Raw genomic sequence first — 27,848 nt, 5'->3', positions numbered from 1 at the left:
CCCTCCATTTTCTTCTCTCCTTTATTCTTCTTGTTAATGTACATTTTTTCTCCTTTTTGTGTGGAAAATTGAAAAATAAAATCATTAAAAAAAAAAGATTTCCTACTCTGTTACTAGTTGGCTAATATGGAATATGTGTTTTGATTCAGAAAAAGTTTATTTGATATGTTGGCATTGCCAAACTGATACAGTGGGTTTGGATTGGGGATTTATGGATTTATATGTCATATTTAAGGTTAATAAGGTAAATGGCACATTAAAATGCAGAACAAATAAGGCATACATTTTTTTTTAAATGGCAATTTACCTTTAAAGATTCAAATGCAGGCATGAATAAAGTGATGCTTTGACAAAGCCGACTTTTACTTGGCATTCTGTAAACTCCTGTACTATAAAGTTGTGTATGTAAACTACATATTTTCAGTATTTGACACTGTAAAGAACTATATGACAACTGAATGGCTAAAAAGGTAATATGCAAGGCCTGCAAAAAATTAAACAAATATAGCCTTCAGTAAGGTATACCAGTTAATCCAAAGTAGAGATGAATTTATGTAAATTTCTTCAAGAGTCACAAATGATAGGATTATCCTTTTCTATTATTTAACTTTTCTTTTAATTTTTTTAGGTAATAAAAGTTTGAATCGGTTCAACAGTGTTTCTTCCGTTGAAATCCTAACAACTGACTCAATGGAAGCTGATGAAGCAGGATCCATACATAGCTATACAGAAGATTCAGGGATGGTGAGCTCACTTTCAGACAGTTTGTCTCTGGATTTGTACAGTGATAGCACCCAAAGCAGAGAAAGCCTCTTGAATCAGGAGAATGCAAAAGAATCTGGCAGAACAGACACGTACAACAGTAATAACAGTAGTATGCAGACAAGGTAAGGTTCTATAAACTGATTTTGAGTTATATTTTGTTTTGACATCACACAACACACTTTTAATAGAAAACAGTTTGTTAATAAGCTATTTAAATGAAGTGATATGGTAAGCCAACCCCTATACAGTTTAAAGATACAGCATGCTTATTGTAGCATTGAGTGCACAATGATCATATTATGGAGGGAGTTAGCTATGGTGTAATTTTTTTTGTAAAGATGACTTATATTCTGGTAGTTGTTTAGAGTGACTGGCAATATAAACTAAAGGAAAGAGTTTATATTATGTTAAGTGACTTATTAAAGAATCTTGCCAAACTGGAATATGTATATCAGTAAATATTGCACTTTTACATCCTTTCCCTTGATCCATCATTTAATGATGGGCTGTGCGCTCCCTCAGAAATCACATGGCCAGAAATAAGGCAGCTCTAACTGTAACAGGAAGAAGTGTGGGAGCAAAAGACAGAACTCTGCCCATTAATTGGCTGATGGGGCCTAGCATGTATGTGTGCCTTGGTTTGTTTGTGTGCACTGTGAATCCTATAATCCCAGGAGGCGGCCCTTAATTCTTTAAAGGGCAATATAAAGGGCAATATAAACTTCTTAAAAAGGTGCAATAAAAGTGACTTAATATAGCAGGTACATATGGTTATAAAAGCTTGACCTGTGTGGAAAAAAAAATTCATTATTTCAATGATGCTTTAAATAGACTTTCAGATAATTCTCTGCCACAGCCAGCCACTGGAGTCTGTGTTTTTGGAATTTCATCAACGTGATGGTTATTTTCAACTATTCTTTTTTTAAAAGCAATCATGCATTAAAGCAATGGTGTAATATGAATTAACTTTAATTAGTCAATGTAATCAAATGCATACATTGCTTCATGATTAAATGAATTGGCCTCATGATTAGATTTTTGTATATAAATCATGAATTTATTTATTGGAAAATTAATTTTATAATTTATATATGCATTTATGTGGTGCAGGACCTGAGTGCCAGTTATGTTCTTTCTTCACTGCCTGGTAGGTGGAGTAACTTTATAGCATTTTACTTTAAGCTTTTAGGCAGGAACAGGAAATTATTTAAACAGAATGTCAGTATCCAAAGGTCAGTTACTGTATAAACAAAACCAAATAAATTAGATTTACATTTTAAAGTAGAACGAAAGGCAAAGTCACTTGGGGGTGCCAAAATGTTAGGCACCCCCAAGTGACTTATATCACCTACCTTGTACCCCGGGATGGTGCCCCTGTTAGGAGAAAACGGCACCAGCCCGGGGTATCTGTAGTGAGCGCTTCCTCCTTCCTGCTTCCTTTTCCGGCAAATGCCAGCGGTTGGCGCATGTGCAGTAGAGTGAAAAGCTGACTTCTCTATTAAAGTTCGGCTTTTCACTCTACTGCGCATGAACGCGCGAGCGAAGCAGGAAGGAGGAAGCGCTGCAGCTACCCCGGGCTGGTGCTGTTCTCTCCGAACAGGGGCACCAGCCCGGGGTAAAAGGTAAGCGATTTAAGTCACTTGGGGGTGCCTAACATTTTGGCACCCCCAAGTGACTTTGCCTTTCCTTCTCCTTTAATTGTTAGTACTCCTTCTAATACTGAAATAGTAAAAGGTATGTCTGACACTGAAAGACAAGCAGATACATATTTTTCTTTATAACATATTTAAAACAACTCTTATGAGTTCAAGTTTAGAGGGTAGGGTAAATGGCCTTGAGGCAAATTGTTCTATATTTTGAAGCCTCATTAGCTTATTTGGCACCTAGAGAAACAATTATTACCAATACCTTCAAATATTAGCCAGAAATATCAACACATCTAGTAGTATTTTGCATCACAAAAATGTAGACCGTAGTGCTTATGAACTTCATGTCATTACTGGCCCATATTCAGGCCACACATTTCAGTGATAAACAGCTGTAAACTTTCTGGTATTATTTATTAAAGCTGGAAACGCCAACTGTGCAAAGGATGTGAACATCGTATCATCTTAACCTGCACAACAAGCTCTTGTTCTTGACCTATAGCTACATAAATCTAAATATTTCAGCAATTCAGAGTTTCAGTTTTTTTCTTTTGAGGTTAACTATGAAGTGCTTATTAACTGTAGGTAGGAAACTAAACAAATCAAGTACGATTGCTAAAGTACTGAACATACCACATCATGTGCTAGCAATGCTTTGCCAAAGGTTAGCCGAAAGGCCCAATTATAGTGTTTTTTTTAAGCAGGTCAGGAAAGGATAAAGCTGTGCTCAAGGAAAAATAAATACGCTGAGTACAGTTGTAGATGCCTTAGCAAAACAAGTTCTTAAACAAGAGAAATCTCAGCTATTCCTTTCATTTGTTCCTTTTGTCTAGTGTTTTGATTGTCACAGTGGAAACCTCCAGCTGCAAGGCAAATACATTGGGAGCCCAGTGGCCAATTCATACCTAACTAGGCTGAGTGCACAACAATTTACAATCTTAACGCATGTGCAAAGGATATTTTTACCCATAAAATTACAGGTTTGTCATACACAGCAGATTTACTATCTGAAAGTTACAAGAAAAGAAAAGTAAAATAAATATTCTTGATAATGCTGAGCCATTTCCACATGACTGTGGCCAAAAGGAGATGCTTTTATAATAGTACAGTAATTGGCATCTTCTACAGCACCATCATATTGTTATTTATCTCTTTTCAGAAAATGTTTAATTGCTTAGATCAGTTCATGTCCCAGAGGAGCTTTCAGTTTAATTTCCCTACCAGAGGCACACACTAGTGTGTGCTTCATCAGGAGACAACTTTTTGGACTGTGGAAACTGAACACAAAACAACCTCAGTGCAAACCTACTGTAATAGGCACCCTGCGGCCCAGCATTAACACCTGACCATAACATGTATTATGTGGTTATAATACTCAATAAAGGAATCATTATGCTTATTTTTTTTTCTATAAACAAGTACTGAATTGTGTATTTACACAATGTGTAATTATACATTGGGGCCTATTTATTATGTAAAATTCACTGAAAAAATGGTGTAAAAAAACTGTGTAAAATAAATGCAGGAGTTTGTGCTGTTGTTTCACACAATTTCCGGCAGAAGAAAAACACATTAAAAAATTGAGCCAATTTTACAATGTTTTTACGCAGCAAAGCCTGCCAATATGTGCCAAATTTTGTCCCCATTTTTGTACATTGCATAATAAATCTGCCCCATTAATTTCAATCACAAAGGGAAAATACAATACTGAATTTACACCATAAAGCAATGATGTCTGTAGGATATATGCATGGAGGATATGACGTACATGATGAGAAGCTAATGTTGCTGATGTATATTTTTAATTGTAGTTCACCAGCCTGGACCTGTGTAAATTACTTTAGCTTAAAGCTGACCTGTCACCTTAAGAAATAATTCCAAATTGTTTTCTATTGTGGTTTTCAAGCAAAATAAACTTTACTTACACTATATAAATTATTTTAATCTTAGTTTCTTCAGCCTTGGAAATCTCAATTGCAGCAAGCAGGCAGGGGCCATTTTGTGGACACTGTTATCAAAGCAGGTATTGCATTCTGCCAAAATCTTGTTTCTGTGCCAGTATGGAGGGACCTGAGGCCCATGTCCATGCACTGGTTACAAAATTATATGGTGAGGAGGGAGGGGGAATGTGAGGAAGGCAGCAACATCTAAAAAGTTCTGAACTGAAAGTGAAAGTAACTGTCTGCCACACCTCTATGCCTAAGGCATAGAGGCGGGGCAGGCAATATATGACTGACTGCTGGGATTTTTAAATGCTTTTATAATGGGTATGGATGTGGTAATAAAAAAATGATTTTGGGTTTCATGTTTGTGGAGGATTTGGAATATAATAAAGGAACCATTATATGGTTTGCCCAAAAGTGTGCATGGCACTGTGCAGTCCTCTGACCACAGTGCAATTCATAGGCCTAATTTTCTCAGCTGCTAATTACTGTCATTCATGCCAAAGCATGGGTGTATATCACTGGAATTAATAGAAACCGAAGTCCTTGATAGTTTATCACATACAAATAAAAGCAAAAACGTAAGGGTAAAATCTAAGGATTAATAATATGGTTAAGGAATTATGTGAGTAATTAGAAGCTATTTTAGTGACACAGATAAAGAGAGGAAGAAGAGGGAGAGTAGAAGCTGTGTCAAGTAAATCAGACCCTGCTTGCCACTATTTACATATAAATGCAGCAAGAAAAATGTGCACTGCCACTTCTGTGTCATTTCCAAGAATGGACACCAATTTGCATACATATTGGTGTAAGGCACCTGGCACCTAGCAGTGTCCTGATATTACTATAGGTCTCAAAAGGGATACTGTCATGGTTTTTATGCATTTTTTTAGTTGTAATATTGGTGTGTAGGCAGCCATATCAGTGCACTGTGCCTGAGCTTTCAGAAGGAGCCAGCACTGCACATTAGAACTGCTTTCAGGTAACCTATTTCTCCTACTCCCATGTAACTGGAGGAGTCCCAAGTCGGACTTGGATTTCTTACTATTGAGTGCTATTAAGATATCTACTTGGAGCTGCTATCTTGCTACCTTCCCATTGTTCTGCTGATTGGCTGCTGGGAGGGGGGGATATCACTCCAACTTGCAATTTACCAGTAAAGTATGACTGAAGTTTTATCAGAGCACAGGTCACATTACTGTGGCACCCTGGGAAATGAAGAATATGGCTAGCCCTATGTGAAATTTCAAAATTAAATATTAAAAAAATCTGTTTTTTTTTGTTTCAATGCAGGATTCTGCTTGAGAAGCTCTATTAGCTGAGCTGGTGTGTTTTGAAAAAAATCATGTTTTCCCATGACAGTATTTCTTTTTTCCAGACTACAAATTATCCTTTGTGTGTCACTGTATCCTATATTCCATACATTTCTTTTTGTCCCATCCCTAAATTCATGTTAAACCATTTTTCCTGGGAAGTGAGCAGAATAATACCATAGACAGATAATTAGTTGATCCATATAATTTATCACAAACATCACATTGTTACTTAAAATGGCAATGTAGTGAAGATAACCAATGGTATTGGTTCTTCCTCAAGACAATTCTTGAGTATGTGTCTAACCTATACCAAGCCGGCCCATCATTTATATACTGTATTTAGGTTCATTCCCCTAAATACAATCTAAAGTCTAGATATGCAGTATCACAGAGTAATATTATATCTTATATTACTAATGTTTTAAAATAGTAGTAAAATTGCTCTTGGGCTGTTGCTGAATTATATCCTCCAAAATTTTCCAGTAGACTTTGTTATAGAAATTTGTTTTGTTTCTGCTCTATGCATTGTACAATAATCTTTATGCATGGACACTTGTAGCTAGTCCAGAGGTTCATTTATCTGGCTTTGCAGCAGACCATAAACTATGGCATAAATCCAAGCTTGGAACATTCCCAAGGTATGCACCACTAAACACAGCATATTATGAAGCCATTTCAAACTTGCTAAACTAGCTGGTAGTTATTCTGAAATAGTTCTTGCTTCATAATGTATATATCTTATTTTTACTTCACTGTGTGATTGCCTAACCTTTTGTTAGTTAAAAATGAAATTCAGTTGCCTCACAGCATTTAACCATGTATACCTTTATTTTTTTAATTTGTATGAAGTTAAATATACATAAGTATAAAGTTACTTATCTTATTTGTCTGAAATCTCCTGTCTCAAACACAGGTTTTTAAATTAGATCTGCATCCCATACTACATATGCTTATCAGTAGTGCTGTGTGTTCAGAAGGTTACCATTTTACGATTATAGAGGATCCTAGGCATTGCTAGACCAGAGAGTTCATACAATTTAATATAATAAAGATTAAATAATTTTCTAAATGTTCTCTTGACATAAACACTGGCAAAGCATACAGTCTGTGATTTCTGGCAATAATCTGTAAAAGAGAGCTCATTTTCGCTAATTTAAAGCACGATTAGAAAAAATTTGGAGTAAGCACGATAATTTCTACAGAGTGAAAATTATCTTTTCTTGGTCAAACGAAAATATTCCGCTTGCGATCCGAAAGTCACTACATTGTAATATCCTAACGATCAAAAAGGGCGCAAAAACCTTTCTGGCTTTGAAACTTCAATGCATGATTTTGGAAGCCTTCCATAGGACTCAATGGCACTCTACAGCTTCAACCTGGCCAAAAGATTGAATTAATTCATTTCTAGAACAGTAGTTTTCAGAAAGTAACGGTTCTGTGCGCTAATATTGTGTGCTACGAAATAACGCAAAAATATATTGCATGGTTTAAAATATCGCTTCAAAATAAGTCACCGCAAGATAAATAACGACAATAACATTGCTTGTTAACTCTGACAAGTGTCTTTTTTGTGAATCAATCGTTAATTCTCAAAATATAAGAAGTGATAATATTTTTAACGCATGAGTTTTGTGACTTTGTGTTTTTCTCCCTTGGATTAATATGCTCTGTACTGTCTTACTACATAATGGAAATGCTATTGTCTCTGTACTTTTAGAATGTAGTCTTGGATGTATTGCTTCCTTTTTAATCAGTATATACACATTACAATCAATGATACTTGTAAAGGGTATACCTCCCAACTGTCCTGATTTTCGCAGGACAGTCCAAATTTTAACAGCTCAACCTGCAGTCCCATATTCTTATTGAAAAGACCCTCATTTCCCTTTGATTTCCTGCACAGAATGCCAAAAAAGATACAAAGTTTCTCAAACTTAATTAGATAATTAGGCTTTTGGCAGAGAGCCCGGAATACTCAGCACCTGCACTGAGATACAATTGTAACTAATACGATAAACAGATCTTTTGGGGGAACTGAGACTTGCATCTTAAAGGGCAATTGTGCCTTCATTAGAAAAACTGTAAGAACCCATAAAAGAAAACCCCCAAAACACCCAGAAAAGTGTTCAAACTTTACATAACCTGCCAAATGTTGTAAAATGGGAGTGGTATTTAGGGGGTGTGGTCACATAAGTGGGTGTGGTCAAAATTACCTCACTGTGTGCAGCATTTCTTTTTGTTCCTCTTTGCATTTTTCAAATATTGGGAGGTATGGTAATGGGTACACTGTTCTATGTATCTGACTAGTATAATCCCTGACAGCATAATTCAGGGGTAGAATTCATACCAAGGGAAGGTATGTTGTCCACCAAGGACCACAACGAATAATTCAGTTTCTCCTTTTGTACACAAAGCACAGAAAGAAATCGCCAGCTTGACTAACCCATGCTGTAGCATTGACCAGCTGCTAAAAACGTTAAAAAGCCATTATTTATACACAAAAAAAAAGATTGCCAGCACTTAGTTTGCCTTTAAAAAAATGTTTTGCAAAAAATGAGTCCCCCAGCAAACAATGTGACTGAGTAGTAAGTTTCTCCTTTCTCATCCTCCGAATCCAATATATAGCACAGTGCTCCCTTACCATCAAAATATAGCTGTGACAACAAGCAAGGTATAATAAGCCATATAATAAAGATATTAACATACAAATATCAAATAATAAATGGGAAGGTGGAAGGGGTGATGATGGAATCCCTGATCACCCTATTGAATAAAAAATTATTTTATATAAAATATGACATTTGTTGCAAAGAAGCAGTTTCAGTTTATCTGTAGGTGCTGTGAAAAAGAAATATTTCCTCTGGGGTTATCTTATACCAGAATAAAACTTATATCTCAGAACTCAAGCAGAACTGTAAACAAAATTTACTGGATTTACTGGACAGGACTGTTCTAAAAAGGGAAGACATACTTATCTGCGGTTTTATCTTAAGTATAAAGTACATATTAGAATGTTACATTATTAATTTATAGTATACTTAATTTTAAGCCAAAAAGATGCTTTTAGTTAGATGTTGCAGGCATGTTCCCTATTAAGGATGCCAACTTCTGCTAATTTTCACATGCAATATACAAAGTTCTATGTAAAGTGTGGGGGAATCTAAATAAAACTAGAAAGGATTGTTACACCTACAATATAGGTATTATTAGTTTCATTAAAAATGCATAGGTACATTAATTGACACTACTTCTGTATTCAAAGTGATTGACACTGGAAATTCTCTATCACTGGTAATTGAAATTGTATTACTGGTAGCCGTAACATGACCTAGAAAGGACTATGTACAAAACACTTTTCTTAATTAAGAAGTAATTATATTGTCGTTATTTATCTTGACTTATTTTTAAGCGATATTTAAAGCATGCAATATATTTATGCGTTATTTCGTAGCACATGATATTAGTGCACGCTTTTACATACGTAACCAAGGCAACATGAAAATGTGGGCTGTGACACTCCACCATATACCCCTGCAACTTTCTGAAAACTTCCTGTGCCGAAAAAATGAAGGAAGCACAGAAGTTTGACAATGCCAGGAACTGCATGGCTTCTGCGTGTTAGTGGCTGCAGATAAGGCTCCAGTACCTCATACAGGCCATAGATTGCTGCTCTATTTAACCTAAAGCACCTCACTATTTCCTCCTCTGATAATCCCTTTAGAGTTGATCTTTCCCTGAAAACTGGAGGATGCATTACTCTAGGACGATCACATACTTGATCCTCTTCTCCACAGTCCAACAAAAATCCGACTGCATGTTGTCTTCACAAACGCTCACGCACCGCAATGTTTTATTAGAAACGCCCACTCCTACTAGGTGTTAATATTAGCACAGATTCTCACCATATTTCATGCTTTTAATGCTTAAAATATGCCTGTGAATTATGCGTTAGTATTATTTCTATTAGATAATTATCGCAATGCAATTGACATAACGCTTTGCGATAATTGAGCTTTTTGCTTGTGCGATATGAGTAGTAACTTTACTTTGATGAATCGTTACTTAATTAAGAAACACGTTTTAACGCATGAAACTATACATTAACTGTTAACGACCTTCAGTGAATCGGCCCTATAATTTGGAGTAGTTAGTGCTCCTTCTGTATATTTAAAGGGAATGAGCATCCAAAAACCATATTTTTTCATAATGAAAGAATATTTAATTCTAAGCAACTTTTCATTATAAGTTATTTGTAAATGGAGTTGCAACTGAAAGCTTGTCTAGCTTTTCTGTTCTCTGGTTCTGACTCTTCAAATAATGCAGCTGAAGTCGGCTCCACTCCAGGTCTTTTAATTAGCTGCTTCTGCTGCATAGTTTCCGGAGTCAGAACCAGAAGTACAGGGAATATAATACATACATACAATGTAAATAGCTGGACAGATGCTGCTTTCAGTACCACTACTTGACTACTATGAGAGCAGATTTTTGGGAAAAAACATGGCTTTTGCACTTGAAATAGCACTTTGCTTACTACACTTGGGAACATACACATGTCATTATATCTTTCTTTACTTGAACATTTGTATTATATTACCTGTATTCTGACAACGCTTTTATAAGAGTGTTATTTCAAGCTGATTACTCGCATTACCGAGGCATGCAGCTGCATTATAGCAGTTACATAATTATATTGATGACTATGCTGTGAGATCTGTGTTTACATTACATGCCTGTTCTGCATTTAAACGTTATGAAAATGTCCATGTGCGTTTCTATGACAAGAAGCTGATTTATTATCTGCTCTACTTAGATGGAAAATAATCTCTTTTTCAAAAGTGCGCCACCCATTCGTATTCTGTTGATCTCTGTAGTATTGCATATTTTCTTTTTCATACCTACAAGTAGCAAAGACAACTTCTGGGGAACTCAGATAAAGCCCATGGTTTTTATCAGCAATAGTGGTAATTGTGAGCTGAGCCACAGAACGCTTTTGCAACCTCTCAGCTAGGCAGAAGGAAATAAGGGATAACTGTCATAGAAGGGAAGAAAACAGTATTTTTGTTTTTGCACTAAACACAAATACAGGTATAGAATCCATTATCTGGAAACCCATAATCCAGAAAGCTCTAAACTATGGGAAGACCATGTTTCATAGATTCCATTTTAATCAATCAAATCAAAAATTTTTAAAAGGGTTTTCTTTTTCCACTGTCATAATAAAATGGTACCTTGTACTTAATCCCAACTAAAATATAATTAATCCTAAATGCCACACGATGCATATGGCGCATATTTTTGGCAAGCTGAAAAATGCTTGCCAAAAATATGCACCATATGCTTGAAACACCCCTACCTGTGCCTGCACCCAAATGAATTGAATACGCTCGTGTGCAGGCACATGTAGCCGATATCTACATAAAAACGTGAGACTTTGCATTATCTCACGTTTTTCTGTGGAAATCAGCTACATGTGCCTGCACACGAGTGTATTCAATTCAAGAAATAAGCGGATGTCGGTCCCTGTCCCATAGGGCTTACAATGTAAATGGGAAGGTACCTTGCAAACACAAATAGGAGTGTATAAAGTACTGCAGGGTACAGTGGGTGACACTGCAATATAAGTGCCAGAACTGGGTCAGGTGTTATGTGAGGGTTCCAAGGGGTTATTTTTAGTTCTGAAGAGACTGAGGGAGGATGCTCTCTGGATGAATTCACATGGGGGAAGCAAGACAGAAAGGTTTAAGGGGGAAGCAGCAGTAGAAGTGGGGGGTGCAACCAAGCGGTTGCTCTGAGAGGAGCAGAGGAGTCGGCCAGAAACGTATGGAGACACAAAAGAAGAGATGTAGTGCAGAAGAATGAAGGGATTTGACGGTTATGAGGAGTACTTAATAAGTTGTTCTTTGTTATATTGGAAGCCACTATAAGGACTATAAGGGGAGGGAGCTGCACCCTCTTAAATGAAAGTAGGAGAATTCTGGCGGCTGTATTTAATACATACTGTCAGAGAGAGAGAGAGATGGGAGTTTAAGAGGCCAGTTAGTAGCAAGTTGCAATAGTTAAGTCAGGATAGGATTGGATGAGAGCATGAATGAGCGTCTTAGTTATTGCAGGTAAAAATTTGTAAGGAGAGAGAAGTCAAAGATTACCCCCAGACAATGTGACAGCAAAGCATAGTTATTTAAATAATGGAAAAATCCCTTATCCAGAAAAGCCCAGGTCCAAGCTTTATGGAAAACAGGTCCTATATCTGTATATGCTTTATTTGTATGAGAGAAAAGTTAATGTACTAGGGATGCACCAAATCCATTGTGAAAGATTTTTGAAAGGGAACCAATACAAAACTCATGGTGAAAAATTTTCAACTTCCATGTTTATGCGACAAAAAATCACATGATTTTAGAATTCAGATTTGGTTTGACCAGGCGCTTGGATTTGAACAAATCCAAATCCTGCTGAAAAAGGCAAAATCTTGGCCGAATCCTGGGTTCAGTGCATCCCTACAATATCCAGAGGTATTGTTTTACTTTGGTACTATACTTGAGTGTGTGTATATATTATTTGGTTGTCTGCATTCATCTTTGTAAAGAAAGGTTTTGAAATACTTCTTACTTTTTAACCATGCAGAAGAGATGACGAAGATGATGTCACATCTGTTAGAAATGGCGATGAAGATATTTTTATTTCAGCCCAGTTTCAGAAAACATTGGAAGAGCTTGATGAGGACTCTGAAGGTATTTACATATTTCAGATTTGTGCAATAAAAAGTGGGATCATTCTGGAAAGATGCACAGTAACAGGAAACTTTAAAAAACATTGAACTGTAAACGGAAAATACACGTGTACATATAATGAAAGCAGTCACATACAGAAGTCCCATTCTTTCACCCAGTTCTTCTTGAGTCAGTTAATTAAAACAGATATAGTACTGTGATACCAAAAAAATGTTCCCTCAGCTGTCACTGCTTTCTAAAGGGGCAAATCAGACATGTGCACCTTGGCACTGCATATGAAATATTTGATTGAACAGCTATACCACTAAGCCACACCCCTAATTCTGGCTTATTTATTGAAACTTCTCCCACCCATCTGTTTCTACTCACTTCTTTCCCAGGCAGTGTAGGGGAGCCACTGGCACTCGGCACTTTCATTGCAGGATAGGAACCAGGCAGCAGCTAGGTGGAACTGGCTTTGTATGGTGAATGCAGCACTGTAATTGGCTAGCCATCTCCTGTTGTGCTTCTGGCGGGGACCATTAGGACACCCCCCCATCCCTCATTTGAAACAAGGACCACAGCATAATCACCATATATTATTATAGATTGCCAACAGCATTGAACGTTAAAGGTTAAATGGCTGCATTGGTTTAAAAAAGTGCAGAAGCAGCAGCCTGCAAATACATGTCTCCCGACATACATACCTGCCGAAAGGTTTTACTGGCATACTGGGCTGCAGACCTTACCCATATTACCTGACTTAATAGAGCACCCCCACTCCTCTACTACACATTATTTTCTTCTAAGGTTTCTTTCTGACCAAATGCAGAATTCTAACTGATGGTCCTCCCAACACCCTGCTGAAGGAGATATGTTGCCCTTTTTAGAAGACCCATATTAGCTATGCCAACACAGATTAAATTACTTGCTAGCAGGTCAGGCCTTAAAAATGAAGTACTTACAATACTAATGATTGAAGTGCAAAGTCCTCGAATATCCTTTAATATAAGTTCAATTAGCTCATGTTAGTGTTTTTCAGTTGCATGTAAAAAGAAAGAGACAGTCCAGTGATATGCAAAATGGGATGCATCATGATCCCTCTTGATAAGTAAGGAAATGTAGCACCAATAGTGTGCATCATTACTGGCTGGTTTAAACCAAACAAGAAGCATAAAGATTTGCAGTAGGACTTATTGTACTTTATGTGTAAAATATGTGTAATATTATAATTGTCTTTATTTAGTAACCTATATTAACTGCCTCCAATGTTCTCTGTATTACAGACATGGATGATGTAGACAGCGCTTACAGAAATCACATTCATAAGATAAACACCGAAGTTCCAGTAACAATTATTGATGGAGTTCCAGATATGGAAAATGAAAACTCAGGCAGAACTGAGGTTACAGTTGATAACTTTCCATCCAGTTCACAAACAGTGAGACCACATACCAGCTATGCTAAACAAGGATCATTAAGATCAACAAAGGCAGACCAAACTACATCCACTCCCCAAACTACCTACCAGCTTGAAAATGGGAATTACCATAAGGAGATTAAGCCCCCTCAGACCTCTCCAACCTCCATGCCAAGGACTGCATTCACATCTAGATCAATAGAAAACAAAGATAGGCCTGTAAAACAGCAAATACCAGGTTCACTTAACAATATCAACAAAGGAACAGAGCCTGCAAAACCAACATTGTGGAGACAACAAACATATGAATCAAAAGCAGGTATGAGAACATTTACAGTCGTTCCTCCCAAACCTGATGTAAAAAAGTATGACAGAGGAGCTTCTCTTTCAGCAAGTGCCATCAAAATAGATGATTTTGGCAACCTAATCAACCCCCATACTTCCCGACCTAAGAAGGATTTAAATGGCAGCTTTGGTAATGAACCACAGGGCCCACTTGTTGAGAGGGCAAAAGAGTTCTGGAGATCAAATTCTATGGATGGTCAGGCAGGAGAAGTCAGAGAGCAATTTGCTAAAAGGTCAACATCTGTCTGTATTAACAAGCCAAATCAGCAAGAACCAGACAGCAAAATAAATGATATATCAGTTAAGGGAGTAACACCTCAGGTAATTTATAAAGAAGGTGAGACCAAAGAGCAACCATCTATGAAAAATAATAAGCCAAACCAACAAGGACAAACGGACACAATGTATTATGCGTCCTCAAAGGGAGCAATGATTAATACAACCGAGAGAGAAAATGGGCATCTAAAACAATTACACTCAATGCCTGTGCCTCAAGAAAAGATGATTATTATAGAACATACAACCAGTGTGAAATCAAACACGCCATTTCTGAATATTCCCAAGCGAACATCCAGCCAATATGTTGCATCTGCCATCTCTAAGTACACAGAACCATCAAATAGTAAATCTTTTGAAATGAATGACGCCAAGCAGGAGCTAAGATCTGAAAATAGAAACCTTCCTTCAGCCCTTTCAGCAAAATCTAGAAATATTACAGTGGAAGACAAAAATGTTGAAAATAAAGTTATTAATAAACAAGAAACAACAGCAGACCTAAGGAAAAGGTTTAGTGGTAGCTATGTACCAGCTGGTAACAAGCCTATTAAAACAGTAGCTCAAAAAGGCAGTTCATTTTCTGAGCAACAGAGTTTCAGTGAAATACAAAGCAGAGTTGGAAATACATCAATCACCATACTGGAAAAAAATCCTGAAAAGACCAGCCCTTTATATTCTTCTCCCCATGAATCTCAAGGACACTTAAACTCTACATCCTCACCTAATGCCTTTCTAAAAGCTGTAAGGGAAAAATCAGGTAAAATTGAGCAATCCAATTCCTATGCATACAACAAAGAGCCTCCGAGGTCTGCTACCATTAAGGAAGATAAAGAAAATGATGTATCTTCAACAATAATAGATGAGACAGACAACCCTAGCAACAGTGATGTATTCGGGCCAAAAGCAAAGTTACGTCAAGTGGTCCAGAAACAAGTTCAGAAAGACACAACGTTGCACAGTGCTTTAATGGAAGCTATTCAGTCTGGTGAAGGAAAAGAAAAACTGAGGAAAATACAGGTACAGAAAAGGCTGTTGGTATTTATTGCAAATGATTTTATTTTATTTTAAATTGTTACACAGACTGCCTTTGGAAAATGTTTCTGTTATGTAACAAGATAAATATTGGCAGTATAAAAATGTGACTTGGCAATTATATGTATATAAAAACTAGCTGACAGATTATGTACAGAGATTTGTTATCACTAATTTATCATGTAGTTGGACTAAAATTATAAACACAATAAAGGGTCAATGATGACAGCTCTTCCATAAAGTGCTGCATGGTCATCAGACTCATATTCTCTGCCCTATATGGATCAACGTGCATATCACTTTGCTGTTTGTTTGGGGAAATATACAGTTTAGATCTGCAGGACAAAGTAGTACTGAGGCGCACACCTTATATCTGGGCCCAAATCAGCACACCTATGTATATGTGATACTTTTAGTTAATAATTTGTTTATATAATGTTATAATTGAAATACATGCCTAAAAGCAATTTACATTTACTTTTAAGAAATATCTGGAGTGGTTGGTAATTTTATTGTTTACACAATAGATACACATTAAAGGGGGAAAACAGGGTTTTCGGTTTAAAATGTGCTCATAATGAGATAATACAAATTGAATTTAGATGGAGACAGGTCAAAGTACAAAAGCAGGCTAAATTGTAGTGAGCAAAATATTCTTCTCTTGAGATTCAAAAGAGAAGGTTATAAGTCTCCTTCTTTAAAACAGTAGTAAACAGTTACTTTTACTTGATCCCAACTAAAATAAAATCAATCCTTATTGGAAGCAAAACAATCCTATTGGGTTTATTTAATGTTTAAATAATTTTTAAGTTACGGAAAGATCCCTTATCCGGAAAACTCCAGGTCCCAAGCATTCTGGATAATGTGTCCCATACCTGTAATTTTTCTGGGAAAAGGAGAACTACAATAATAATGGGGAATGGAAGGAGAGCTTAATTTATGAAGATAGGTCCATAAACTAAAACTGCATCATTGAAGTAGCCCCAGTTTCCATCTGCTGCAGAACGATCTAATATGCATATACGGGTTATTAATACTATATAAAAAGGAAACATGAGGACATTAACTAAGTAATAAACAAAGTAATTTAAGCTCTTGTCTATTTTATGCTGCAGCTCAGAAAAAGATCTTGGAGTTGACGTGATATTACCCCCTCCCTTTCTTCCCCAGCAGCCAATCAGTAGAACAATGAAAAGGTAGCAAGATAGCAGCTCCCAGTAGATATCAGAACAGCACTCAATAGTAAGAAATCCAAGTCCGGCTTGGGACTCCTCCAGTTACATGGGAGTAGGAGAAACAATAGGTTACCTGAAAGCAGTTCTCATGTGTAGGGCTGGCTCCTTCTGACTCACAATGCACTGAGATGCCACCTACACACCAATGTTACAACTAAAAATATATAGATATATTTGTTAGAATAAAACTTTAAATGGTAGAGTGAATTATTTGCTATGTAAACAGTGTAATTTAGAAATAAAAAGTACACAATAAAAATCATGACAGAATCTGATGCTTCGTTCCCTTGTATTTTAGAACAGCACCAATATCTGTTCTTTTATCTAACGCCATAACCTATAGTGTAGGATACATACATATAGTAGTTGTGTCAGTTGTGTGTTAATAGATTAATACAGGTATGGGATCCCTTACCCGGAAAACCCATTATCCAAAAAGCTCTGAATTGCTAGTCCATTTTAGTCAAAAAGTTCAAATGTATATATTTGAAAACAGAAAGTCAGCAATTGAGCTTGGCTAAAATTCAATTATAACTTAAATTCCAGCTAAAAACATATTAAATAGTAGTACATGAAAATGCTGCTTTAGGTAATTTGCTTTCAGCTGTAAGCATTAAAATGAGTGTATCTTTGGCAGCAGACAGTGACGGTGGGTTTAAAGGAGAAGGAAAGTCATTTTAGCATTTTACTGCCAATAGATTCGCCACATTAGTGCCACCTAGAATGCTATATTTATTCAGCAGAAAGCTTTACTATACCTGAGTAAAGAGCCCTAGAAGCTCCCTCCAATAGCAGCTGCCATTTAACTTGGTCTTGGTAGCTCCCTGCTGCAGTTATAGCCGTTGGAAGTTCACATCACACATTCCCAAGGGTGGGGGGAGTGAGTTCTTATGCATTCTTATGGAAGGGAGAAGCAGGAGATGGAGAGAGGAGAGAACTGAGTTCTGTGTTTCTTTTGATAGAGGACTCAGTGCAGCGTTTCTGTGAGTGCTTATGGCTGTATTTACATAGACCTTTCTGATAAAGCTTACTTAGTTTTTAACTTTCCTTCTCCTTTAAGTATAATTCACTTACAAACCTGTTTATGCCCCAGAGAAGACACCCTGAAAATGTGCATGCCAAATAACTGCTACTTTTGATCATTACTTGAGTATAATGCCCATTAGAGTATTCATACAGAATACCGATCTTTTTCAGCATTCATGGCAAGTAATCTTTTCTTGTTAAGAATTTGTATCAGTAATTGCATATTGAATGAGTAAAATGTGGTAAAGTAAAAGGCACTTAGCCTAGTTACCAACTATTAGTTATCCTGAGATAAGTTGGTCTAACCTGCTGGTGTAATTTTACTTTATTTTACAATAGATATTTTATTTAAAGTTGTTAATTTGTTGCACCTACTGAAAAGTCAAATGTAATTTCCAACATGCATAGAGGCCTAATATCTTTAAGTTGTATTATATAAAATGATTTTCTTTCATTGTAATTGTAAATGGTTTAGAGCTGCAGCATTGCAGCTTGTGAATGATCCCCACTGAATCTAAAAGTGACATACAGTATACAGCACTAGATAAAATGAATTGCGCTATTTGTCAATATACATCAGTATTTCAATGCTTCTATTAATGTACTTTTTTCTTCAGACTTCATCTACTGTATCAAATGAGCTTCAGTCTGTGAGAAATGCAGAGCCTGTCAAAGAGGCAGAAAAGGAACATAATGTGCTGCAATCAATTCCACCTCCACCATTAATGCCTCCTCCACCACCGCCGCCACCTGTGCTAAAATCATCTGCTATGGTGTCTCCTACCACTACAGCTAACTCTCTAAATGCAAGGGACGCCTTAATGGAAGCTATTCGCTCAGGTGCTGGTGCTGCAAGACTCAAAAAGGTAGTGTAATGCTACATGCGGAATGTTCTGTATCCTCTGTAAATTTATTTGGCAGTACAGCAAATAAAGTACTTAATTTTTAATTATTTCCTTAAGGTTAGCGGAATTCAAATTATTTGAATGATTTGAGAATAAAACATATATACTTTTTTATGTTGCCTCCACAGAAATGTGCTTTTTTAGCTGATATTAACAGTCTACACCTACAAGAAGGTTGGCAAACTTATCTTGCAACTATATATATATACATACATATACTGGAACAAGGGCAGCAGTCCTAGGATTTAAAGAATTGTGAGCAAAATGTAAATGTAAAAATAGAAAGGTTTATTATTACTCGACTTTTCGGTCTCACACAGAAACCTTCATCTGGAGTGTTTTTCACTCCAGGTGAAGGTTTCTATGCAAGACCAAAACGCAGAGTAATAAACCTTTTATTTTTACATTTACATTTTGATCACAATTCTTTAAATCCTAGGACTGCTGCCCTTGTTCCAGTGCATTTTTTTTTGGTACTGGCACCCAGGTTTTGTTGCTGCAAATGCACCCTATGGACTATTTTATATATATATATATATATATATATACTTCCACTTCAAGCAGGAGTTCCCGCTATCCTGCTGACATATATATATAAAATATTATATGTAAGGACATCGGAACCTGTTGGGGAAGTGCACCACGTTTTTGTTCTATTGCAGGGTGCTGTACTATCACATATAACAAGAATATATACTGTATATATATATATATATATATATATATATATACAGAAACAGAAAGGAGCACACCCTTCAGGCAAACAAGTGCCCTCGGTGCTGGTCAAAAAAATTTAATAGGCAAACAGAGTACCGCACACATAGGGACTTTATGAAAAAACAAAAAAGGTTTATTGAAAGAGATCCGACGTTTCGAGCACCAAACTGTGCTCTTCCTCAGGGACAAACCAGTCCCTGAGGAAGAGCACAGTTTGGTGCTCGAAACGTCGGATCTCTTTCAATAAACCTTTTTTGTTTTTTCATAAAGTCCCTATGTGTGCGGTACTCTGTTTGCCTATATATATATATATATATATATATATATATACATACTGTATATATATATATATATATATAGAATCCAAAGTGGGGAGCACACCAAATAATTGTACTAAACCTCGGTGCCAGAGCAGGGAAATCTTCTAGCCAAGCAAAAGTGTCGGCACTCATAGGATTTGATCATCAAAGCACAAAAAACAATAAAGGCTTATTCAAATGCAAGCGGTGAAATTTATTTCCAACGTTTCAGTCCTTACCTAGGACTTTCGTCAGGGAATATATATATATATATATATATATATATATATATATATATATATATATATATATATAGTATATGTCTGCATTATTGTGTGAGTAAAGATAAGCAACTGTTCCCCACACCGCTTGAGAGGTTAAATGCACACTGTAACATGCATCAAGATTGTAACAGAGAGATCCAAAGAGTGACAGAAAAGCATTTGACATAGTACTTCCACTTCCATGTGTGCACTTGGTTCATTTAGAGAATTTGAACTTTATGGATTTGTTTTTCTTTTTTCAACACAAATTAACTATGAAACTAAGTAACATTACAATACTAATCAACCCTCAGCTGTCATTACCATGCAGTCTGTAAGACTCTCAGATGAAGGAAGCTATTCTGGCACTTAGCTGGGTTCCCGCTCATTACAGCTATAACCAGTTGCCCAAGTCTTAAAACATTGCCCATGATAATAAAAGCATGAGTATAGCCCAACCAGTTACAGCATGGTATGTGATATAACCCATGGCCCAGTCAGGCAAACTGTCCCAGCACTATTGAAGATCCCTTAATGGGTCATAAGATACTGGTAAGATTTGGGGTAAACACTCATTTGCTGTTCTTGAAATTATAACTGAATGACAGATAAACCTATGTTATATTATACCTGTTACCTTGTTAAGAAACTATAGGGGCCATTAAAAAGGTTAGCCCTTCAAAGAAGGATTGAACTGTAAGACCTAAGAAAAACTGCAAAAAAGGGCAGACAGAGCACTGTGAACCTGAGCTCTGGGCTCCATTGGCAAATATGAGGTTATAAATCATTGGTAGCAGAAACCTAGTATTTACTGTAGGTGTGGGTGCCCTAGGTACTGTATATAGGGCAAAGCATATTTTCATTTATCATTTTTTTAGTATATCCTTTGTATTAGCTATGTATTGTAAATAATCCTTTTTGGCAAATATTAAGAGAGTAACTTATTAAATACATTGACCTGTTTTATATAATTAAAAATTTGCTGTACTTTGGGGGGGGGGGACGTAGCTCCAGACAAAAGACAATTAATAAAAAAAATGGACATAGATACCACAGGAGCAGCCTTAGAGCTCACTGGTGCAGGGGAACTTAAATTAAGGTGTTCTAAAGCAGGTCGCATTCAGGCTGGGAACAAGATAAATAAAAGGTTATTTATTTGCAAAATTATCTATTTCTCTGGATGCGCCACAATTATTCTTTTTTGTAGAATTTCTAAACGTAAAATATCATTAGATTGTTCCGTAGATCAGTTAAATTATTTTCCCTGTATAAAAATGACGTAGCTTAATTTCTAAAATATGAAGTTTTTCTTTTGGTCTCCTAATAAATTTGCACAGCAAATACAGGAAAACACACATCCAGGCAGATTGTACACAACTTTGTTGTTTCATTATATTTACCCCCTATGAAATGATGTGGATCAATTTGTAAATTGGTGCAATATGTCCACATTAAATGCTAGGTAAGCATACAAGTAAAGTAGATAGAAACAATAAACATGAGTTACAAAATTCTGTTCATTCCCTTGTGAGTTAAGGAATCCTCTTTTCATCGATATCTATTCCAGCTGGGTCACTGAATGACACTGTTTGCAGTTTACATGTGAAAATGTAGTTCTCAAGTTTATTTACAACCCCAGATGGTCCTTTTCCCACCTCCAGAAGCCAGAGCAAAATATTGTTTAGCCTTGTCCTTTTACCCTTTTTCTGTATCAAGCACAAGGCAAGTACAACACTGCAAGTTTGCAGAGTACATTATGTGCCCACTGAATTCCCAGACTACTAGTAAACACACATCTTCTCTGAAAATTGTTTTTTTGCCAGCGTAATCTCTTAAAAAGCATGACTATTTTTTCAATATTTAGATCTACTTTTATAAAAAGACAAATGTTCATTGGTTATTCAGTGAAACCTATATTATTGATACATACAGTGCCTTTAAACCCTATTCACCTCCTCACAATTTATATTTTATTGTCATAGAGCATTTATTTTTTTATACTGATCAACATTAATAGACTCTTTCATGCAAGTGTGAAAACACATCTCTGCTAAGTGCTAAATTAATTCTAATGATACAACATAAAATAAGTGATTGTATAAGTTTACCCTTGAGCACTGAGCCTGTAAGCTTTGTACGTCTAAAAGCTGCAATTTTTCCCCATTGCTCTTTGTAAAAACTGGTTACGGTCTGTTTGGTTGCAAGTGAACAGCCTTTTTTAAATCCACACACAAATTCTTTATTGAAATCTGGACTCTTGCCATTTCTAAACATTGTTTTTAAGCAATTCTAGTGTAGGTTTGACGTTATCCTTGGGATAATAGTCTTACTGGAAGACAACTCTTATATCATGGCTCTTGCAGACTGCATCAAGTTTTCCTCCAGTATTTCACTTTATTTTGCTGCATCTATTCTACCCTTTAACTTCACAAGCCTTTCAGGGCCTACTAGACAGAAACATCCTTGCCATGCTACCAACACATTTTACCATGGAGATGATGTGTTTATGATGATGTGCAGTTTTTACTTTTGCTAAAAAGCTCAATTTTGTTCTCATGAAATCTCAAAAGCTTCTTCCAGCTGACCTCAGGGTATCTCATGTTTGTCTTAGGTAACAGTGGCTCCCTTTTTGCCTCTCCCCATAGAACTGCAAATGGAGAAGTGCCCAGCAACACTTGTTGAATGCATAGTCTCTCCAATCTCAGCCACTACAGCTTTTAATTCTTTCAGAGTTGGCATAGGTCTCTTGGTTGCCTCCTGCACTACTCTTTTTCTTGCATGTTCTCTAGTGGCGGATGGCCTTACCTTGGCAGATTTTGTTGGGTGGTACACAAATCCTCATATCGTTTCCATGTACTGTAATAGTTATTGATTTAACTATACTACATAGGAAATTTTGAAAGGTACCAGTAGAAAATAGGGAATCTTTTCCCTTTAGTCTTGTATACGGGTTCAGAGTAGAGACTCTGTTAGACCATCCTACCTTTATAAATCAGCAAATTTCACTCTGGAGAACAATGTTACAAATCGGGTCATCTTTTTTATTGAATAATGGACAACATGTTTCGGATCCAGCAATCCTTCATCATACTCAGTTTTACCTGATGAAGGATTGTTGGATCCAAAACATTGTGTGTTAATCAAAAAAAAGATGACTTGAAGAGTTATGTGGGTCTCCTAAATAAAATATGTCTACAAGGGAAATAAATGTTCTTGTATCCACCTCTTTACTTGTGCTTTTCCATCACCTTTTCAAAAGATTACTTGGAGTGCTCCTTTTTCATGGTGAGGGTTATGCCACAATACCGAGTCGCTAGTTACACGTGTATTTATTCAAAAGTTACTTGAAATCCCTTTAATACATACATGCGATCTCAATTTAAAGAGAATGGCTGCTCCATTGATTTAAGCGTATAATATTAAAATCGGTGTATACTTATGCAGTCTGCTGAATGCCAGGGGGTTAAATGACTGATGCAGGTAATCATTCTGTGCATAATTCTCACCTGGTCTGATTACATTCTGCGGAAACAGTTCCTTTTGTTTTAACAGTGTAAGCAATGTTTGTTCTCTGATAGGAATGCTAGGCTTGCAAAAAAAAAACCTCAAAACAGGCTGCTACTGCGCTGTGTAGCATTTTATTTTCCTGCTAACTGTTCTATAGTCGGTAACCAGGAAAATGTTTATAACAAATGGACAGCTTTTCAAAATCTTAATATGGTTCATAATGCTGCTTATTTTAGGTTAGGGTCGCCACCTCACCCCTTTAATACCCTCAACATATTGAATCCACATCCTGCATGGTTAGATAGCAATTATTATTATTATTATTATTAATTATCTACTTTGTGTTAATTTGTCTATAAATGTCACTATCTAGAGCACTGTTTTTCCCTTTTTAAATGTGACCCTTTACCCCTTCAAGGTGCCAATAAACTTAAATAACAAGGTAAAAAAGATATGAAAATATTGTTGTATCAGCTGTCACAGATACAAGAATGTACAGCAAGGAGAACATATAGAGAATCATATGCGGCATTCCGTTTTCCAAAGTTGCCCTTTTTGCAGGAGGAAATTTTGTGTTACTTTAAAGTGGGATTTAATCGTGGGTGACTAATCTCCCCATGGGCTAAAGCACTAATGGGGACCTGTCACCCAGATATGAAAAGCTGTATAATAAAACATGAAGCCCAAATTCTATTTTTATTAAAACAAAGAGGCATAGAGGCGGGGCAGGAAATTGATTTTACTTTCCATTCAGCATTTCCTAGATGTCACTGCACTCCTTTCATTCCCTCACCCTCCTTACCATCTGTAACTGTGTAGCCAGTGCATGGGCATAAGCATCAGGTATCTCATTCTGGTGCATAAACAAGATTTTGGGATAATGCATATGATATAATTTATATAGTGTAAGTTTATTTTGCTTTACAAATGCAATGGAAAAAAACATTTAATAGAGATACTGTGTACATATTACTTCTGCATTATATTTGAGTGTATTAACATAGTATGCCATAATTGGTGGCTTAAAGGTAAAGGCCCAGTATTTTAAATGGCAATATATATATATATATATATGTTGGCCCTGATATATGATCTGCATTCTTCCAACAGTATATTTTTCATTAAGTAGATGTTTTCTAGAAGTATCCATTTAGAGGCCTAAATATCCCACAGGGCAGTGTTTTTGTCTCAGGTGGGTAATATATCATTTTGGCTCTGCTATGATGCAATTACTAAAGGGCTAGTTAATCAATAAAAAAGCTTTCCAATTCGTAGCTATGCCATTATGCTCTACAGAATAGATGATAAATGAAAGAGCACTTTTACCCAAATTTGCTTATTGGTTGTATTTTATAAGTATGATTATTGACAGGATTTTATTATTATTAAGAATAGTGTTACAATCCTAGTAGTAGGTTCAGTAGCCATGCTATACACATTCATAATAACAATAAACATGGCATATAACACATTGTTTCATGCAATATAGTTCTTACTGATTTAAAAGCTTAATTACTACAGTGAAATTCACAGAACTTTTTTTAGTCTGTTTGGCACCTGTGTAAAACCTTCTATGTGATCAATCTCAATTCCCTGAAGATGTACATTTTTTTTCACCAATATATTGCCCATATGGGAGATCATCAGCTTACTTGGAAATAAAATGGATACAATTCTCATGCAATATAGCCATGTAGCCCATGGCCAGATCAGTATAGTATGTACCAAACTGCATGGGATCCAAGCTAAACAATGGTTTGAAAATTGTCCTGTATGTAGAGTGTTTGGGTCATAGTCCAAACACTAAAAATGTAATTAATCATATGAGTCTTCTGCTACACTGGAACTTACAACTTTCATTGCACAGCCACATGTGCAGACAACAACGCAGTAAATCTTCATAAACCAAATGTTTACCATATATCTTGGGGGAGATTTACTAATCCACGAATGGGCCGAAGGCGTCCGAATGTGTTTTTTTTTGTAATGATCAGTATTTTTGCGACTTTTTCATCGCCGGCACGAAAAAAATGGATTGGTTTTTCCGCCGTTTTCAATCGATCAATACGAAAAAATCGCGATGGCGACTAAGTAGTCAAGCAAAATACGATAAAGTCACAACAGCGACGAAAAGACGGTGACATTTTCGTTTACAATCCGAATTTTTCCCTTTCGGGATTCGGATTCGTGGATTAGTAAATCTCCCCCCTTGTGTCCTAATACTAATTAAAATGAAATTAAACCATTTTCAGAAATAAAGTTGTTGCACAGGCACAGTTGCCTTTAGTGGCAGCCAATACCTCAGTTTACCTCTGTGCCCGCTGTGGCAGGTACTGCAATGTGCACCCCACACTGTCTAGCTGGGGTCTACTAATTAATTTTTGCCACCACGTTTGTCACTGTATCCCAGAGGACTGTGGAGGCAAATATAGTGCCCAGTGCTAAAATGCTACCGTGAAACCAGGTTTGACTCAGGGCTTTGTTATTAAATGGACTTTGGGGTCTGCCATGTTTGTGAAAAACCCTCAGCCCAGCCAAAGGGAAATGCTTACTAGTTTTTCCAGTCTATTAATATAACATATACAGTAATACCCAGTGCTAAAATGCTACGGTGACACCAGGTTTGACTCAGGGCTTTGTTATTAAATGGACTGTATGGGGTCTGCCATGTTTGTGAAAAACCCTCAGCCAGCCAAAGGGAAATGCTTACTAGTTTTTCCAGTCTATTAATATAACATATACAGTAATACCCTTTCTCTTTTTTTACATTAAACTTGTGTACTGCTTTCAGTGCATCTATTTGGTGGAGTGGCTTATACTATATACTCTCTCTCTTTTTTTCATGGGTTTTTGTTTTCGAAAGCATGAATAAACTAGTAATTTGGTGCCAGTTAATGACACAAGAGACATTCAGAACTCTCACTTTTAAAATAAAGTGTACAGTTGGAAACAAACATTCGTTCTTATCCAGGTCACATTTCAATAGTTAATCATTAGCAATGCTAAACTACATGATGAAACCATCAGTTTCACCTCCTAGCTGATATCTTCAATGTGACATGCTTGGCTTGACCGTGCATTTTCTTATTACAGGTCTCTACAGTATACGGTTTAAGAAAATAATTGAAGGAAACTCGCTCCACAGACCTACGATACCCAGTCAACGACACACATGAGAGGCTCAGAACAGCAGAAGTCTGTGTGATTATCTTGTCAGCTGGCCAAATGTTTTTGTACCTAATTTTCTATGTTTCAAAATAATGGTTCAAAAGGGGAATATAATATATTGCTATGCTGCATGAGGTATGTGCCAAGGAAAATGTGTCTGCTTCAAAATGCATTCAGAAATTGCCAATAAAATATTCTTGTTGGCAGGTGAAATAGCAGTGCAGCAAAGGATTTACACTATACATTTACTGAAGGCCGCGTTCCTTATGAAGCTGATTTTTCTTTTGCTATGCAGTTTAGAGAGAAACACAGCAGGAAAATTGTACAAGAAGGTGTTTAACCTATATTTGAATCACTCATTGAGATATTCCTTAACATATGGCAGAAATATATTTAATAGTAGATGATTACACAGGAATTATGCCAGCAACATTTACTTTAATTTAATTTTCTTTGACACTTGGGTACATATTCAGCTCATCTCTTAGCGCCTTCTGTGCTTATAATATACAGTGTCCAGAAAGTGTCCCCTTCAAATTAGGACTGCTTGTTGCCTGATAACAGATTTATCAAATTATGACACTCTTATTGTAAACAGTAATACAGCTAAGATGTCAGTGTCACACTTTAAAAATATTTTTCAAGTCAATAATATTAAAGAGATACTAACACCAGAAATGAAACCTTTTACATCTATCAAGCATTGTCTTTTCATGCTATTTATAATTTTGCTATGTTCCTCTATGAGGGGACTGCCATATTTGTGCAGCAGGAGTCCATTAGCTTTAGAACTGACAGGTTGGGACAGTCAGGTTTAGGAACTTCAAGAAGAACTTCAAGTAACAATAACTTAACATTTTAATGTCAATTAATATTTTATAATAGTATTTTGATGTCAGTATCACTTTAAGGAACAAGTAATATAGATCCACAGCCAGAATTAAACTTTAAAATAATAAATAACAATTAGTAAAAGAAACAAGAAGAAAATCAATTCTAAAGGATGTCAATAGAATTGTTTTGATTTTATTTGGTTTGGACATGACCTGGGAGGAGATGCCTTAGTAATATAGGTAAGAAATTAAACTAACCGGCTGATTTAGCAACATATAAATTTTTCAGCAATTTGATTTTTCTTTGCCTAAAAACCCCCACATTTGAATGAAGGTTTCTAAAACTCGAACTGTTTGATATTTATAAAAAGAAAATATTGTGAAAAAGTCAGATGTAAAACCTCAGCACCTAAAAGCTTGTGCGTTCATGTAGAAGTCAATG

General features: G+C 36.3%; 1 protein-coding gene across 4 annotated transcripts in view; it reads left to right on the top strand.

Moving 5' to 3' along the window:
- cobl (cordon-bleu WH2 repeat protein) overlaps positions 1–27,359 on the top strand; it is a 176,567-nt gene extending 149,208 nt beyond the window's left edge. For 3 of the 4 annotated variants that reach the window (XM_012965484.3, XM_031904059.1, XM_031904057.1), the window contains 5 exons: positions 629–887; positions 12,295–12,401; positions 13,667–15,438; positions 18,332–18,580; positions 26,499–27,359. In XM_012965484.3, coding sequence (XP_012820938.2) covers positions 629–887; positions 12,295–12,401; positions 13,667–15,438; positions 18,332–18,580; positions 26,499–26,528 — 2,417 coding nt within the window. In that variant the 3' untranslated portion in view covers positions 26,529–27,359. Of the gene's footprint in view, positions 1–628; positions 888–12,294; positions 12,402–13,666; positions 15,439–18,331; positions 18,671–26,498 lie in introns of those variants that run through there. The other variant, XM_031904058.1, reaches the window with a different exon arrangement.
- Positions 27,360–27,848: the final 489 nt, after the last annotated feature.

The sequence above is a fragment of the Xenopus tropicalis genome, chromosome 6 (genome assembly GCF_000004195.4).
Source record: "Xenopus tropicalis strain Nigerian chromosome 6, UCB_Xtro_10.0, whole genome shotgun sequence".
Lineage (NCBI taxonomy): Eukaryota > Metazoa > Chordata > Amphibia > Anura > Pipidae > Xenopus > Xenopus tropicalis.
The sequence above is the reverse complement of the archived record's forward strand: the minus strand, read 5'-3'. Positions and strand labels throughout refer to the sequence as shown.